The sequence below is a fragment of the Alosa alosa genome, chromosome 21 (genome assembly GCF_017589495.1).
Source record: "Alosa alosa isolate M-15738 ecotype Scorff River chromosome 21, AALO_Geno_1.1, whole genome shotgun sequence".
Lineage (NCBI taxonomy): Eukaryota > Metazoa > Chordata > Actinopteri > Clupeiformes > Clupeidae > Alosa > Alosa alosa.
Window position 1 is genome coordinate 22712443 of NC_063209.1, and position 18410 is coordinate 22730852.

The 18410-nt window shown below is 42.1% G+C and overlaps 2 protein-coding genes across 2 annotated transcripts; one reads left to right on the plus strand and one right to left on the minus strand.

Moving 5' to 3' along the window:
• Positions 1–2415: 2415 nt before the first annotated feature.
• On the minus strand, positions 2416–6234 carry si:ch211-153b23.5 (uncharacterized protein LOC321177 homolog). The gene is made up of 5 exons (XM_048231502.1): positions 6125–6234; positions 4614–4726; positions 3685–3856; positions 3157–3358; positions 2416–2816 (listed from the first exon to the last, which is right to left on the minus strand). Exons 2-5 carry the CDS (start codon positions 4719–4721, stop codon positions 2627–2629), a joined length of 672 nt encoding a protein of 223 aa, XP_048087459.1. The 5' UTR covers positions 4722–4726; positions 6125–6234; the 3' UTR covers positions 2416–2626.
• A 900-nt stretch (positions 6235–7134) lies between these two features.
• On the plus strand, positions 7135–13309 carry si:ch211-153b23.4 (uncharacterized protein LOC335392 homolog). Its single transcript, XM_048231633.1, has 9 exons — positions 7135–7205; positions 8240–8353; positions 8446–10122; positions 10404–10503; positions 10705–10853; positions 11083–11195; positions 11424–11513; positions 11741–11863; positions 12520–13309. Exons 1-9 carry the CDS (start codon positions 7145–7147, stop codon positions 12712–12714), a joined length of 2622 nt encoding a protein of 873 aa, XP_048087590.1. The 5' UTR covers positions 7135–7144; the 3' UTR covers positions 12715–13309.
• Positions 13310–18410: the final 5101 nt, after the last annotated feature.

An 18410-nucleotide genomic window follows, 5' to 3' on the forward strand; every position in this document is an offset into this window, starting at 1 on the left:
GAGGTATTGGTAAAGGAGTTGAAAACTGTACTGGGTTGCTAAATAAAGACAGACTCAGAATACGTCGTTGTAAGACCTTCTTTATAAGAACAACTTTACATGGTGTCAGAAGTGGGATTATGGAATAATGGTGTAAGGAATGCTTTTATTTTGTATTATACAACAATTGGGTTCTATGGAACTATTTATTTGTTTCTGATTGGCCGAGAGACGTTCCATGAGTTGGAATATCCCTGGACATTTCAACTCAGACTTTGCACAGCTAATAATAAATCACTCCACATACAATGCGTAAGATTTGACACAATGTTCTCATCCCAGCTCTCCACTATTTTAAGCAATGGGTTACTCCTTAGCAAACCATAACGAAACAGTGCTTCACCACATCTGTGGATTAAGCTACACAGTCAAGTCAATGTAAGTAAGATAAACGAGGATGCTAATTGTTCTCAGCATTGCCAGCATTGTGTAGGGCCTATAATATGATTGTCACTTGGAGGAGACTTGTAGATAACTAACGTTAGCATAGTTAGCTAACGCTGCTAACGATGCTAGCATCGTGTCAGAAAAACATATGGGGCTGTGCACAGTAGTGTAACATTTATTCACCATAAATTAATAAAGGTGAGTGGTTCTGCAATGTAGGCTATGTTTCCGTTTTTTTGCAGTACCATGTCCCTTACATAACATGGCCCAGTGTCCTTGTAACATGCATGCAGCAAAGCTAGATATGAATGTGATTTCAGCCCAACTTTCAACATTTCTTTCAAGAAGACAAGTAAACCACAAAGACCCGTAAAGGAGGATCTGGAATGTTGGTTACCTAGCAACCAAGACGCTGTCTATTGAAAAGGGAACTGTTTTTTGATGCATAAGAACGATGTCGAAATTAACATTTTTAAACAATATTGGGGTGTTTTCAGATTATTTAGTTTGTGGTAGAATTGTTGTATAAAAGCAATATAGCACTCGTGATCGTGGGATTGGTCATGGATATTCCCACGGGTGTTGTTCGGCCGTAGCCACGAGGAGGCCGTATTCCAGATCCCTCTTTACGGGTCTTTGTGGTTTACGTGTCTTCTTGAAAGAAATGTTGAAAGTCGGGCTGAAATCACATTCATATCTAGCTTTGCTGCATGCATGTTACAAGGACACTGGGCCATGTTATGTAAGGGACATGGTACTGCAAAAAAACGGAAACATAGCCTACATTGCAGAACCACTCACCTTTATTAATTTATGGTGAATAAATGTTACACTACTGTGCACAGCCCCATATGTTTTTCTGACACGATGCTAGCACGTTAGCAGCGGTTAGCTAACTATGCTAACGTTAGTTATCTACAAGTCTCCTCCAAGTGACAATCATATTATAGGCCCTACACAATGCTGGCAATGCTGAGAACAATTAGCATCCTCGTTTATCTTACTTACATTGACTTGACTGTGTAGCTTAATCCACAGATGTGGTGAAGCACTGTTTCGTTATGGTTTGCTAAGGAGTAACCCATTGCTTAAAATAGTGGAGACTTAGCTGTGCAAAGTCTGAGTTGAAATGTCCAGGGATATTCCAACTCATGGAACGTCTCTCGGCCAATCAGAAACAAATAAATAGTTCCATAGAACCCAATTGTTGTATAATACTGTTTAGACCCTTTCAAGAGAGTTCCATTATCAGCATCATAATTGGCCCCACAAGGCTTCCGTTTTAACATGCTATCTTAATGCAGAGGAAGTAGATTGGGAACCAAATAGAACGTTCAAGCATTGCTTTTGTTTTTATTGTTGAAAGGGTCTATACAACAGAGTAAACCTTTTATTTATATGGCTCTGGCTATTCCCAGGGTTAAATGTAGCATATGAGTTCCAGACATGGCCCTGCATTCCAGTTTAGAGCTTGCCCTGCATGTGTTCCTTTGCCAAGTATCCCCTCACATTAAGCCAAACAGCTGGAAACTATTTGGAAGACCTTAATTCTTGAAATTACTACATACGAGGCAACAATATGTGTTTGTGCACAAGGCAGGACACCAAATGTTATTTTGTGAGGTACTGACCACTGCTAGAAAGTTGACTGGTAGAAAAGTGCCGCACACTCTGGCTCCATATGAGAGGTCTAATAGACAAAGACGTTTCGGCCTATGGCCTTCATCAGATATTTTGGGTTCAAGGACTTAATCATGTGTGTCGCACAGTGTCTAATTATATGACAGTATGGGAAGATACTATTTTCTGATTGGCTGGAAGTTGTCTATATGGGGACACATTTACAAATAGATATGGTCAAAAGTTCAATCTCTATTCTGCAACACTGCTATACAGATTATATAAGAGCAAATTATAATATAATTATGTAATTGCTATAGTGGATCAGTATGGATGGTAACACAAATAAATTACAAATAACATACTTTCTCCAATAATAAAAAAATGATTTTATTCATATCAATATACAACAGACAGTAAGCATTAAGGCAAAAATGTCTATTTCACAAATGGTTCTCCTGCATAAAACACAACCACAGGTTGAAACTTAAACAGCAACACAAAAGCTACAACCACAAAAATGTCCTGATGTGCAATTATTAAAAAGGACGTGGGTCCAAACACCTACAACTGACACAAGCTACAACTTGAGAACCTCAGTAACCATGACACCCAGTCCATCATACACTTCATGGATTGGCGCATTGCACATGAAAGCACTTGTGGTCACCAGTTTGTTTTTCTTATCGACATGTGCCTCGGTCACGTTCTTGCACACGTGTTTACAGCCCAGCTCACCCAGGGCTTTGGCTGTCCCCGCATAGGGCCACCTGGAGAGGGGAGACAGAAGGAAACACACACACACACACACACACATCAAATCTTTGTTGTTTTTGTGAGAAGCATACTGTATGAGTCCGAGACAAATTTCCCCTACAGGACAATAAACCTGTATCATAATAAATCCCCATCGATAAAAATATTACACATGAATAAGTGAGGGGTACTGAGGTACCGGAAGTTGTAACAAAATGAAATGCATGATTATGCAAGACTAGCATGACCAGTACAGCCTGTACTCCGTTCTGACATCCTGGTCAGAACCAGATTTAGGACCCGAATCGGTTGTGATCAGGTTGGGGTCGCAGCGTTGCAGGGTCGCACACTCACTTCTCACTCTCGCAGTCATGGCCGACAGTGACCTCACAGCCGGGCAGCACCTTGGCAGCAAGCACGGGAGAGATGCAGCACATGGCGATGGGCTTGCCCGCCTTGTGGAAGCCCTTGATCACCTTCTCCACCTCGGACTTCACAGAGAAGTCCTTCCCCTTTGTTGCCCAGTCGCTCAGATTCTTGGCCACTCCGAATCCACCTGCACACAATAAAACAGCATTCAAAATAAATATGTGTAAATATGTTTGTGAAATATTTACAGCAACATAATCAGAACTGAAACAAAAAGAGGCTTTGTTAGTATATAGTGATGATTAAGCTGTAGATTGTTGGGTTAATTAAAACAGCTTATCTTGGGAATGCATGTTTGATAAATAACTAATACATCCAGGTTAAACACATAATATGAGCTTGCTTTTCATCTGCTTAGGATATTGGACAGTGTTTTTATAAAGAAATAGGGCTGTTCTTGAGAGGAAAGGACAGGTGTGTGTGTGTGTGTGTCGTCAACACTGGTCAGCTTACCTGGGATGATGAGAACATCAAAGGCGGCCACATCGAGCTTAGCCAGGTCTGTGACGTTGCCGCGGGCGATGCGCGCACTCTCCTGTAGCACGTTGCGTTTCTCTGTCTGGGGCTTTCCCTCGCAGTGGTTGACCACATGCATCTGCTCTGCATCAGGAGCAAACATTTTCACCTAGACCACACAGAGACAAGACAGTTACATCCTGTAATACTATTTACATTTATTATAACAATTATTCTGTTTATATTGAGTTCAACTGCATTATAATAAAGCTATGGAAATGTGGGTGTCATAATGTTGTTACAATGTTATACAAATGACTAAGATTTCTTTGGGATATTGAAAGTATCTATGTATGCGTTTTCCATTTACAGACATATACATATACAGTATTTATGCAAAGATGCCTTTCTGGGAACACACCCATTCACTGGTCTTATCTTTCTGGCCACTACTGAAATGAAAAAATGACTGGCGGTGCATTTGGTGACTTTTCCCTTTCAATTATAATTTGCCTAATGGCTTTTAGCCAAACACAACATGATAAGAATATCCTTAGTGTGTGTAACCCTGCACTAGTGTGTGTGTGTGTGTGTGCAGGGGTGGTGGGGGGTGTGGGGATGTGCGCTTATGTGTGTGTGGCGTGGTGAGGGGTGGGGGGATGGAAACCTGACACCAGGAAACCTGACAATGAGTGAGTCATGGAGTCATATGTCATCTAAACTTGCACTAGTTACAAATAAGTGTTTGTGACGGTTCACATACGGTGGCTGCATGTGTGTGTGTGTGTGTGTGTGTGTGTGTCTTCCTGTGTGTACAAGTGTTGTTGTGGGTGCCTCTGTCATTATTTTGCATACCTTTGTGTGTGTGTGTGTGTGTGTGTGTGTGTGTGTGTGTGTGTGTGAAAAGCCTGGTAAAGTGTCCTCACCTCTGCTCCAGCCCGACTCAGGTGCACCAGCACTGAACAGGCCTCGTTGATCTCTGTGCCATCGTACACACCACAGCCAGCCAGGATCACTGCCACGCGTTTAACCATTGTGCCTACACACACACACACGCACGCACACACACAGACGTACGCGCAGACACACACACACACACACACAGAAATACATATATAGATAGACAGATATAGATGGAGAAATAGAGAGAGATTTTTTTTTTATGAATGCTCCATCAACTGCATTCACATTAAAGGTGTATTTCACAAATATAGTCCCATATACTTTTTGTCAAACTCAGCTAATTGTTCCTATGTGTCCCTCAGCTGCCCGTTCAATCTGTGCTCAAAATGCTGATGTTTGTCTGTTTCTTATCGACACTGACCAACAGGAGCAATGTTGCTCAAATAGCAACACGTCGCACATCACAAACTACACTTGTAATACTTTCTTCTCTCCAAACTACACTTTTAATAAGATTCGAAAAAGTGAAAGATCACCGCACATTATTATTACACTTTGGCTTTGCATGTTTGCTAAGTTTAATATGTATGTAACAGACCCCTTTTATTTAGTTTCACTCTACGCGCTCACAAAGTGTTCCTCCGCTCGCTCTGGAGATATCTCTCGCGCTCGCTCAACTTCACCTGTCCGCTCGCTCACAAACTATAGACAGCGTTACGTTTGTGGCACAATTGTCAACCAATCAGAAGTTGAGCGAGCGCTAGAGATATCTCCAGAGCAAGCGGAGGAACAGTTTATGTGAACGCGTAGAGTGAAACTGAATGAAAAAGAGTCTGTTACATATTAAACTTAGCCAACATGCAAAGACATTTGTGGAGCACAGAATAAATTCATGTTTGCTCAACTACACGTTTTTTTGTACTCGAGTTTCATTTTTCCTCAAAATATTATTTGTGTGCTTGCTCAAAACATTTCTCTGCGCTGAAATTGTTCTGCTGCTCGCTCATAAAAGAGGCACTAATGTAATTCTGAACAGTGCTTTAGGTTAGCCTACTATTCAGTCTGAATCCCAGACGACTAGGCTAGCGCAAGGTAACTGCGTCTCCAGGTAGGCCTACAAGAGGTAAACGATGACTTGGGGAAAACGGACACGATGTTTTCGCACGTAGGCTAAATGCGAGGAGGAGCGTTCAAAGCTGGATGAAATGAATGAACGTCGGTTAAGGTTAAGAACGAATCGAAACTTTTCAACATCTGAACAGCCAACTGCCCGCATTTCCTCGTTGGCTAACTTCCAGTTCCCTTTTCAAAACGTCCAGAGCGACACAACTAAAAACGGACCATATTGCCGGAGTATGGTAGCCTACACTGGCATCGATGCGCACTGTGACAAATATCTGTGAAGCACAACATGATAAACGACGACACGCCAAATAACTTAACTACTACACAGCCACGTGTAGCGCGAAATGTGTCTGACAAATTAGTCTACTGTAAACTAAGTCGACAGAATTATGAGAGAAAGTAGTCTCACCTTGAGGTATAAGTGAAGTTGACTTCGGAGGAGTTCGTAGAGTTTGTTGCGCTCAGAGGATAGCTTGTGAATAGACTCGAGCGTCGCTTATATTCCCTCAGAAAGACGAGCCGGTTTAGTCCCTCCCATGTGGTGATATCATTGTTTGAGGTGTAGGCAAGGGCTATAATGAACTGCTTTAATTCAGGGAAATTGCAGAGTCATTCTGGTTGTACGTGCAGTAAACACTGTTCAAGATAGATAGCCTATGGTTCACTGTAGACTAACTGATACACACACTCATCTCCTTTCAAGCTATAAAATAATTTCTCACTGGGCGTTATTTCTCCAAATCCTTGTCCGTTCTTGTGTCTGATGCCAAACAGGCTCATATCGTAATGCTGTTGTATGCATGTGCCTATGAATTTACATGTTCTACCTTACCAGAGCCAAAACTGCTGTTATGATCTATTCCCTATGAATTTTAGGCTAACTTGGCCAGACTCCCTCTTAGTTGTTGTTAGTTGGTCACTGAAAAGAATAAACTGATATAGAGATAGACAGGGCACCCCATTTCTGCTCTTTGAAGGCTGATGGAACTTTATTTTTGTATATCCTTATCCTTGAACTCAAGACTCTGTGAGTACTTTGGTATGATAATTATTTTTTTTAGCACAACTTTGAGTTAATACTGATGTCAAGCCAATGTTTTTGTCTTAAAGATACTGTATATGCCAGAGGCAGCATATATATATATATATATATATATATATATATATATATATATATATATATATATATATATATATATATATATTCAGTGGTGGTATATATATACAAGCTTTTTTCATTTGGGAATTTTTACAAAAGCTTTCCTTGCTGTGGGCGATACATTTCCTCAAGGTCTCCGTCTTTCCTGAAAGTTTCCGAAATCTGAGAGGCGCGTTCTCTACAGAGTTTGAGTGACGCGCGTGACGTACTGTACCTACATGCCCTGGTTATAAAAAGATGCCCACACAGTTGGGTTCATCCACACGCGCGATGGCAGACGCTGAAATCCAGTCGCTACATTACTCAGTTGGAGTCTTAGGAATCTCCGGTGGTAGGAAACTTGTCCTTATTATTAAGAATGTTTAAATGCTGTTGTATGTATTTTCTACACCCGGCATATTTAATTTATTTGAAAATTGTAATTGATGCATGTTAATGAAGCGTAACTCTCGCCAAAATGCAGGTCAAAACGGGTATTTTTGTGAATGTAGGCTACCCGAGTCAAACTTTCGTTTAATGTCATAATTAGGACGAAAGCGCTACTTTTAAGATTGAGCGTATTGTCGTTTTCGGGTCAAATGGCCTTTTGAATGGGAGTGCTAGGATCGCATCAAAATCGCTATTCTTAAAACACTAAGAAGGCTCGACACAACATGAAACTTTGGTCGAAGTATCACCAGGGTCTCTACACATGAACTCAAGCATTGAGAACAATGTTTGTGTACAGAGTTTACTAAAATAAAGGTTTTGAACACTTTAGCAGACTCGCCGCATCTTGCCAGTCAAGAAGTGAAATGTTCAAAAGCTTTCTTCAGTTTCACGCAATCAACGCATTATAGCCTGTGTTTATAGTTTTTGTTTTTGTTGTTATAATTTTGATTATGATAGTGATTATCATTTTCATAATATTGATTCTTCATCAGTAGCTAGCTGCTATGCATTCAACACATTATAGACTATTTGTTTATCATTTTAGATTTGTTATTATAATATCGATAATTATGACTGTGATAATCATTTTCATCATCTTCATCAGTAGCCTACCACGCAATCAACACATTATTGGTCTTGTTGTTTTTGTCACTGAGCCTTTATGGATTTTTGAGGATTCTAGCACAATTAACAGGCTTTTTTTTTTTAAATATAGCAATCAAAAACAATTGGTAGGCCTATATCTCATACAATTAAAATGAATACTGTGAAAGTTGAAAGATCTGTAGATTACAATCTGTGGAGTGGTATTCTCCCGTGCTACTCTGCTGCAGTTCACATTATAGCCAGTAGAGGGCAAACCATGTCCCTCAGTTCGACAGTGTTGTGACACCTGTCACGGCAGTGAGCAATGTGTTTTTTTCCCCCTCTCAGGCTCTTTGCTGCTTCTGGTGAATGGATATGGCAGCGTGTCAGGAGACAGCCTCATCTCCAGCACAGCTCTGGGAGTTCTGCTCCTCATTATAGCTGCCCTGCTGGCATATTCTGGTATTTCACTGTTTCGACTGCAATCATTCTAATCCTGTCATCTAACATTATTTGTATCTATGGTAAATCTCTACTCTTTCTTCTATCCATAGGTGTGCGACGCAGCCTGTCTCCTGCTCCTCTCTTCACGTGTTTGTGCTTGACAGTGTCTGCCCTGTGGTGTGCTTCTGGTCTTCTGTACATTCTGGTGGGGGAGGGCTATGTAAACCCCACTCAGGGGCTCAGAAATGCCATGATACCTGGCCTAGCAGCCTTCACATTAGCCCTATTCATCCTGGCCCTGGTGGCTATTTTAGCCAAGAAGGTGGTGCTCTTTATCATCGCTCTCACTATCAGCTTAGCCTGTGCCCATCAGATAGCTGGCCTTGCTAACGTTAGATTTGGACAGGGCGCAACGGCCGCTAACTACCTCTTAGTGTGCTTTGTCGGTGCATATTTCGGCACTGGGCGCCTACTCTCGTATGTCACACGCGGTGATATTCAGCTTCCCGGTACCGGTACAGACAAAGCCAGCCAGACCCAGACGCAGCAGGGTCTGGATAGCGGCGATGTGGAGGCCGTGGGCCTGGTCATGAACCTGCTTGCGGCTAGCGTGCTAGCCTGCCCCCTGCTGGGCGTGGTCCCCAAGCTGTTTGTCGGCCACGTGCCGTGGCTGTGGACGGCAGGCGTATTCCAGTTGGGCGTCTGTGTCCTCTGCTACCGTGGCCTAAACATCTACTCCGCCACCTTTTACGGCTTCATGGCCATCCTGAGGTTTGCCGAGGGCTACAGCGCCCTGGTGGCGAATCTGACCGGCACACAACCGTACTCCCCCGTCCCCTTCCCCACCGTATTCGCCATCCTCTTCTTTGTCCTGGCGCTGTTCAGCGTCCGGAGAAGCGTGGCGGACAGCGTCTACCAGCTCTTCTTCGTAGCGTACAGCATCGCGGTCGCAGCTCAACCCCGGGGTTTCTTCCAGGGCGGGACGCAGGGCGTGCAGGCGGCCATCTTTGTGGCGACAGCCCTCATGCTCCTGGTCAGCATCAACAACAAGGCGTCGCCGTACAAAGTGCCCATGGGCGACGGCCTGCTCAAATTCCTCCTCACGCGTACCAGCTTCATTTCTCTGAGGCCGCACGACAAAGACTTCCACGCGCCTTACCTCGGCTACTCCAAGTATGCCGACGCTGAAATCCTGGGCCACGCGTCCAGCGTGCTGGCCGCCTTTGCCATCACGGCGACGGTGGGCGCCGAGGGGCCCCTGGCTGTGCTCATCTTGCCCTGGGCGGTGGTGTCCGGCGGCCTGCTGCAGCTCCTGTGTGGCTCGGTGGCCTTCTCGCGAGGCAAGACCCTGGAGAGCGCCGCCTTCATCATGTATGGCTTTATGTGGACGGTGTGGGGGCTGACGCGCTTTGGCGGGCTCTACGGCAGCACGCGCGGCTTCAGCGTCGCCGTGGGCATCATCAGCTTCATGCTCTTCAACTGCCTGGTGACGGTCGGGGCGCTGTACCTGAGTGTGGCATGGTTCGCCTACGCCTTCACCTTCCAGCTAATCCTCATCAGCTTCCTGCTGGACGCGGTCGGCGCGCTACCCTACGGCTACGACATCGGCGTCACCATCATCTTCGGCCTGGTCAGCTTCTACTGCTTCCTGGCCAACCTCTTCAACAGCACGTTCCAGAAGCCACAGATGCCGCTGGGCACCCCACTCATCAAGCTGGGGGGCACGGGCAGAGAGAAATGCCCCCACCTGACCTCCAGGAAGGCCACATCTGTGATGGAGATTGCAGGTGAGGGAGAGACTTCCACTCTAGAATCATGGCAGATCCAAACTCACAAGCAAAGGAGTGAAGTCATGTTTCCGCTTCATATTTGTATAACTTTCAGAGTATTACAAAATAACACTCAGTTATTTTTTTTAAGTGATCCTGAAAATATACCTAAATGTGTTTGTGTTTAACTTGTTTAACTGTGTAAGCAATAACACTTAAGTTCCTCCTACAACTGATAACAGAAAAGCGAGTTGTATCACTTAGCAAGTAACCCTATCTTTGTTTACCTTTTTATGCAGAGATCATGAAGAATGGTGGCATATGTGGGATGCCAACTGATACGGTCTATGTACTAGTAGCAGCTTGTAATCGCCCCGAAGCTGTTGAAAAAGCCTACAAGTGAGATCTGATTTTGTTACAACAAAGAGCGTCACTTTTGTGGAATGGTGTCATTACAATGGACATTTTATTAACCCTTCCACTTTTTGTGTGTGTGTGTGTGTGTGTGTGTGTGTGTGTGTGTGTGTGTGTCTGTGCGTGTGTGTGTCTGTGTGTGTGTCTGTCTGTCTGTGTGTGTGTGTGTGTGTGTGTGTGTGCCAGGACAAAGCAGCATGCTGGAGACCGTCCCATGTCCCTGTGGGTGTCGTCCATTAAGCAGCTGGAGCCAGTGAGGGACCAGATCAACCCTCTGCTCTGGGACCTCATGGAGGCCGCATGGCCCTCCTCCATCAGCCTCGTCATCCCACGAGGTGTCTGTGTGTGTGTGTGTGTGTGTGTGTGTGTGTGTGTGTGTGTGTGTGTGTGTGGTGTGTGTGTGTGTGTGTGTAAATAACTATACCTACAGTAACCCCTACTCATGAATGAACTTACTAACAGACTATTATTACTGAAGAAAATAATATATCCACCTTGGTTCCTTATTTAAAAAATGTCACATAAATTAAATATTATTATTTCTTGTTTTGTTTGTAACTCCAGCGCCCTGGATGGATTTTTTTGGTCTGAAAGACTCTTCAAAGTACATTGGCACACCACAAAGTATTGCCATCAGAAACCCAGACTGCACAGTGGCAACACAGCTCATTAGCCTGGTATATACTCACCAAATCACTCAACTGGTTGTAATATTTTACAATTGTACACACTTTAAAACTGGAGCATAATAAGCTAATGAAGTTTGAAAAAAGTTAAACCTATAGTTTCAGAAGATCTCTGGAAGCAGTCATAAAAATCTCACACAAAACATTTCCCTGAGTTCAAGTATCATATTGTTGAATCGTAATGTTCTGTTTTAAGCAAAGTCTTGTTTTATTTCTCAGGTCGGACCAATAGCAGTGACTTCAGCCAACCCCACAGGGGAAGCAGACACGACTCATCATAACCAGGTGTATGCTAAATTGGGAGACAAGGTAAATACACAGCGGATACACTCAGTCACGGAGGAGAGCAGAGAGAGACTCTCTCATTAGCTGTAGGTATATTTGTAAAGTCTTCTCGGTGGGTTTATAATGAGGTGTGTGTGTGTGTGTGTGTGTGTGTGTGTGTGTGTGTGTGTCTGTGTTTGTGTGTATGTGTGTGTGTGTGTGTGTGTGTGTGTGTGTGTGTGTGTGTGTTTTTTTTGCACGTGTTTGCACAGGTGGAGGGGGTACTTTGTGATGGGCCTTCGCCAGAGAACATCGCCTCCACCGTGGTAGACTGTACCAAGATTGAGAGTGGCAACATCGGCTTCTTCAGAGTCGGACTCATCCCAAAGTCACAGGTGCAGTTTAAGCCAAGATTAGATTAAATATTGATCTCGAGGGGAATTTAGTGAAACAAGATGATATTGTGGCAGATAATACTGCTAATTCTACTTAGTCCATAGTAAAATACTGTGGATAGGTACAGTATTTACCTTGTTGAAGCAATGTGAACTCTTTTAGGGATGATGATTTCTGCTTTCATCGCTGTATTGTCACATTAAAGGTACACTATGCAAGATTTTCACCTTTACGAAGCCAATTGATGGTAAAAACTTGTAATAGGCGAACCGTTCACCTAGCATAGCTATACAGCATAGACGTAGCGAGTGGCTACCGAGAAATCCAGCCATGCAAATTCAAGAACAAATCTCACGAGAATCGTGAAACATTAGCCTACCTTGTCAGTAGAAATAGCTCTTTGGAGATAGTTTTTGCCTGTTGTTCATCCTTCACCTCCACAGCAAAAGCATTTTCAATGTGTGCAAGGGGAGGGGGTAAGTCAGGAGAAGTTTGCTATTTACAACAGCAGAGTAAAATAGAAATATATCACAACTCTAGAGGGAGCTTTACAGTATCCAAAAATACCTAAACCTGCATAGTGTACCTTTAATGGGTTGGTTGCGTGTCGGGCTGTATATTGACCAAGTTGGGGTGCCTTCCTCACCTGCCGCAGGTGTTGCAGTTGTTTGAGGAGGTCCAGAGGAAGCACGTTCGGGGGCAGATGAACCCCGGGTTCGAGACAGACCTCAGCGACTCAGTGGGAAGCCAGAGACAGGCAGGCGAGGAGGAGACACCAGCAGAGGAGGAGACGACAGCAGAGATGGATGACTCACTGGACACCAACTCAGCATCAGACGACTCCCTTTAGATGTGAATGTCACACACAAGCATGAGTTAATATTCCAGTCTTGTTTTACTAGTGGCCAAAGAAGGGGTCTCAGTTTGTCTCATTGCTTTACTTCATTAAACTACATTACAGAGGCATTGGGTTTGAACTTGGTCCATGAATAAAAAAAATCCTTCTTTTTAAGTATTATAGAATACTGTATATGAGTGGAGATTAATTTGATATTTTCCTAATTCCATAATCCAAAATGACACATTGATTGAAGTTTAAAAAGGGTCATATGTAGGATAAGTTAACCTGAAGTTTAAAGAATGTTTAATTATGTGTAGCATGTCAGATCAAATAAAAATGTTACCACACTTGTTATATGTAATGCCATCTACCATACTGTATGTTACTTGATCAACGTGCAATATTTGATCAAAGTGCAATATTTAAATTATTTTCATTGTTATAGGGCTATCATAATTATTAAGGCTTAAATTCTGTTGAAATCAAATGTATATAGAAGTGCATATCTATTGTAAATAGGATAAAAACAAAATCAGTGAAACACTGCTGGAAGTTTTTGTAAATGCTTTTTTGTATAATAAATATAATGCTATTTGTCAAGTGACCCTGACCCTCAGGAGAAAAAAATCCATCGAAATTGGGTGTTATTTGCCGGCAGCACGACTGGCACGGCTTTCACATTCCCTGCCTTCCACCAGTGAACTGACACCAAGAGAGGGTAACAGGAAACCGCTGGCACTGCGGTCGTGTCATGTCTGTCACTGCCTGTGGCATTTTTGGCCTGACAACATAACCAGCAACATTTCAAACATATTCAACATTTCCAACACGTTCAACATTTTTGATGTTCCCCAACTCCTTTCTGGTTTAGTATATATCTGCTAGTGGTATCCATAGATTAAAACAAAATACCATATTCCACCATTGTCCAAAATGACAAGCAAACTAGTAATGTTTAAAAACTTCTGAAATTGACCAAGCAACAACAAATTGCTACGTTTGATTCCTGCTATTTTAATCTGCTTGAAAATAAACTTAATTTTGTTGAGTCGTAGTTAGTGCTATTTAGTGGAATTCATCTGCTTTTACAAGACACATGTCCATGCAAATGCCAGTCTGTCCTGAATTTATATCGTAATTGAAGAGTAGAGCTGCATTTGGTTTTGTTTTTTTCACTATTAATAACTCATAACTATTTTGATTCATAGTTATATTTGTTGACCTCTGCAGCATGTGAAAATTCTACAATGAATCTGTTTTTCAAATGAGGTTTTTTTCAGAACAAGCTGTTGCAAACCGCCACAGTCCATATAGTTCAAATACAGACTTCAACATTAAACAGTAAATCAACATTCAGAGTTACTGCACTTTTGCTTTTTTACAGAGACATTTACCAGATTGTTTTTATTGAATACTGCTACTGTAAAAACAAGAAAGGGGAAATAAAGTTTTGCACAGATTATTCACACATCAAAGACGGAGACAGTGGGTGATGACCGAAGAAGACTTTATAAAAACACGTCTTGCCACAAGTCACAGTCACACACACACAGACACACACACACACACACACACACACACACACACACACACACACACACACGTCTACTGGACTGGACATGTGCTGCTGACTGAGTGTAGCACCCAATGTTTTTCTTAGGAACTTCCCCAGTGACTGTTAACGGGCACGGCACGTGTGAGTGGAACGGGACAAGGAAGGAATTTTTACTCAGTCCACAGTCTTTATGTTTGTGCTGGTTGGTGGGTGTGGGTTTGTGTGTGTGCGTGTGTGTGTGTGTGTATGTGTGTGTGTGTGGGCGGGTGGGAGGGGGGTAAGGCTGGTGTTCTCTTGAGTGTTTATTTGCCAGGTAGTGAGAGGAGAAGGCCCCCGAATTCTCAGACTATGTGCTGATGTCTATAGGGGTTGCCAGCCCTTGAGCCCATGCCATTACACTGTGTGTGTGTGTGTGTGTGTGTGTGTGTGGACATGTGTCTATGTGCACCAATGTGTGTGTGTGTGTGCGCCATTGTCTAGGTGCACCAGTGTGTGTGTGTGTGTGTCAGTGTGTGTGTATGTTTATGTGCATCTGCGTGTGTACATCTGTGTGTGTGTGTGTGTGTGTGTGTCAATGTGTGTGTATGTTTATGTGCATCTGCGTGTGTACATCTGTGTGTGTGTGTGTGTGTATGTGTGTGTGTGTGTGTGTGTGTGTGTGTGTGTGTGTGTCCAGTTGAATGTGTACGTTTGATTAATCAGTTGTCTACATGTGATAAAACTCTTGAAGCTCTTCTGACTCTTTATGAGTTACCACTCTTTAAAAGTTATCACTCTTTATAAGTCAGTCTTTATGAGTTATCACTCTTTATGAGTTATCACTCTTTATAAATTATCACTCTTTATAAATTATCACTCTTTATGAGTTATCAGTCTTTATGAGTTATCACTCTTTAAGAGTTAACTCTTTATGAGTTATCACTCTTTATAAGTCAGTCTTTATGAGTTATCACTTGTAAAAAGCGAAGGTCTCGCTTTCACGGGTCTCACCGTTAGTGAGCCTTAATTCCCTACACGCAGCTCCCACAAAGCATTTACACTGATAAACGCATACAGTTCCCGACGTGCATCACATACACCGACCCGCGGCGTTTCAAAGCCTACCGTGCTAGCGACCGCTACAAACATTACATTTAAAACAACCACAATGCATGTCAGTTCAGTCTACTACATTTATTTATCAACATACATAGCGAACAGTGAGGTACCCACTGATTCAGCTCCATTGTTCATTCCGTAGTAGCAATAAACTCACTTTTGAAACATACACAACACTCACGCATCTTGTTTGCCAACGTTCTGATGGGTACGTCCGAATACTGGTCCACTGGGGAAACACGAACCGCATTGGAGCCAGTTCCTTATTCACTGTCCCGGGACAGTGGAAAGTGGGTTGTTTGGCGCGGAGGTGGTGAGTTGGCGTGTGTTTAATTCGTTTATTATTTTTTCTGATTGTTGCATTTAAAGTCCCTGTCTGTATGTAAAGTATATGTGTGGCCATTTATGTACTTTGTATGGTAAAATTATGTGTTGTGTCATATGTTATGTATGTGTATGGAAAAGGTCCATAGTTATTCCTTATGTATTACACCCTGTTGGACAGTGAGCTCTACCAATTCACTTTTGATTGGTAGGCCTATTTAAGGGAGAAAGAGAGAGTGGAATGGAGAAGTAGTTTGGAATGGCAGAGTACTGCGTCAGCTTGCTGTGAGGCTGTATGTGAGGCTGTGTGTGAGGCTGTGTGTGAGAGTTTGTAATGCCTATGATGGCCGGTTTTCTTTTCTTTTCTTTTCCAAAGTATTTTTGTTTGTTTGTTATTTCATATATTGCACCTGCGCACTGTAAATAAACCTGCACCTTTATCACTTAAAACTCGAGAGCTATTTGTTGTCTGCCAACCCTTCAACCACTGGAGTTTTCTGGACACGCCCATCCCTTAAATGTGAGTTGGGGGTTGCAAAGCCTCTCTCTCACATCACTCTTTATGAGTTATCACTCTGAGTTATCACTCTTTAGGAGTTATCCCTTTTATAAGTTATCACTCTTTATGAGTTATCACTCTTTAGGAGTTATCACTCTTTAGGAGTTATCAATCTTTATAAGTTACCACTCTTTATGAGTCAGTCTTTATGAGTCAGTCTTTAGGAGTTATCACTCTTTAGGAGTTATCACTCTTTATAAGTTACCACTCTTTATGAGTTATCACTCTTATGAGTTATCACTCTTTAGGAGTTATCACTCTTTATAAGTTACCACTCTTTATGAGTCAGTCTTTATGAGTCAGTCTTTAGGAGTTATCACTCTTTATAAGTTACCACTCCTTATGAGTTATCACTCTTTATGAGTCAGTCTTTATGAGTCATCACTCTTTAGGAGTTACCACTCTTTATGAGTTACCACTCTTTCTGAGTTACCACGTTCCACTGCACAGTAAATGACACCACTGAATAATAACAGTATTAACATGTCACTCTACTGCTCTAAATCCTCCCATGCACTGAAAGTAACCTGGATGGTTTACTGGAAAGATCCCAACAAATCTCTCAAATTCATAGCTTGCGTCTTATACTTTATGAGTCAGTCTTTATGAGTTATCACTCTTTATGAGTCAGTCTTTATGAGTTATAACTCTTTATAAGTTATCACTCTTGCGTCTAATACTGCCCTGCCCTATCTTGCGTCTTATACTGCCCTGTCTCAAAACACTCTGGGTGTGTCTGGAAGATTTTACAATGGGGAAACTCCCAGTGAGGGGTGAACGTGCACATGAAGACGTGCACTGTGACCAAAGGCCCCTTAGAGAACATATAGTGGCTTAAAAATGCATCTTTAGAAAGTCCATCATAATAAGCTGTGCAACCAGAGCCTTGTCTCAGATGTGCTCTGTCTTATGATTTATGACACTTGAGAACCGATTGTCTTGCCTTTCATAAGGACCTAAACAACTAAACAGGGTTTAGTGTCCCTCGTCTCTCCTATCCATACACGCACACACACACACACGCACACACAGACACACACACACACAGAGACACACACACACACACACACACCAAAGGTTTCCTGGAACCTTGCGTCGTACAATAGCCATGTCTCCAACAAACTGGTGTCATATTTTCCATCATTTGTCATCATGACCTTCTGTGGCTCCAATTGGCTGTGAGTATCCACGATATTCCGTAGCCAACAATGGGCATCGCCATGACACCTCAGTATTCAGAAATTAGGTTTTCTATTTCCGACTGAAGCTACGTTGTATTGATTTTAATGTCACGGTAGACAGTGCTTGACGTATCCTAAGCCATGTTAAAGCAAACTTTTATATTTTTCTGTCAGTCATGTACTGTATAGAATAACCATATTGAGAGCAAAATTGTCATTTTGAAAGAAATATAGACCCTTTCAAGAGAGTTCCATTATCAGCATCATAATTGGCCCCACAAGGCTTCCGTTTTAACATTCCATATGTTATCTTAATGCAGAGGAAGTAGATTGGGAACCAAATAGAACATTCAAGCATTGTGTTTGTTTACCTTGTTGAAAGGGTCTATAAGTTGAAGCATTCCAGTTAGCCTGCTGAGACAGCACTAAGTTATAATGTAAACAGAATGGACAGCAGATGGAAACTGGACAGATTTAGGGTTTAATGAATAAGGTGGATAGCTTGAAGTCAGAAACCGGCGAGATCCACAGAGGTAGTGAATGTCAACATTTTTGGCATACTGCCTGGTCTCTTTCTGTTTTTATTGTTTTCTGTCTGTGACTGTGGAGAGTTAGGGGACTTTCCAGAATTAGAGGACATTTTGGCTTTTACACTTCTTAAATAAATATTTTCTATTTTATCATTTTATGTTGAATATTTAAGAAGTATAGGTCATAAACTACTAAATTATATGATTTGTCATGCTCAGGCATCAATGGTAATTTTTCCACCTCATATGTTTTATTTGCTTTGTTACGCAACCCTGTTACATATACAAAATAGCATGAAAAAAGTATATATTTTAAATATTTTTCAGTAAATCCTTTTTCATTCAATAAAGGAAATCATTTTACACTGAATAGTCATATGATTTCAGGTAAAACTGTTAATATATATTATATATGTTATTGACTAACTATCAAAGGCTTAATTATCTTCAGTTTGAAC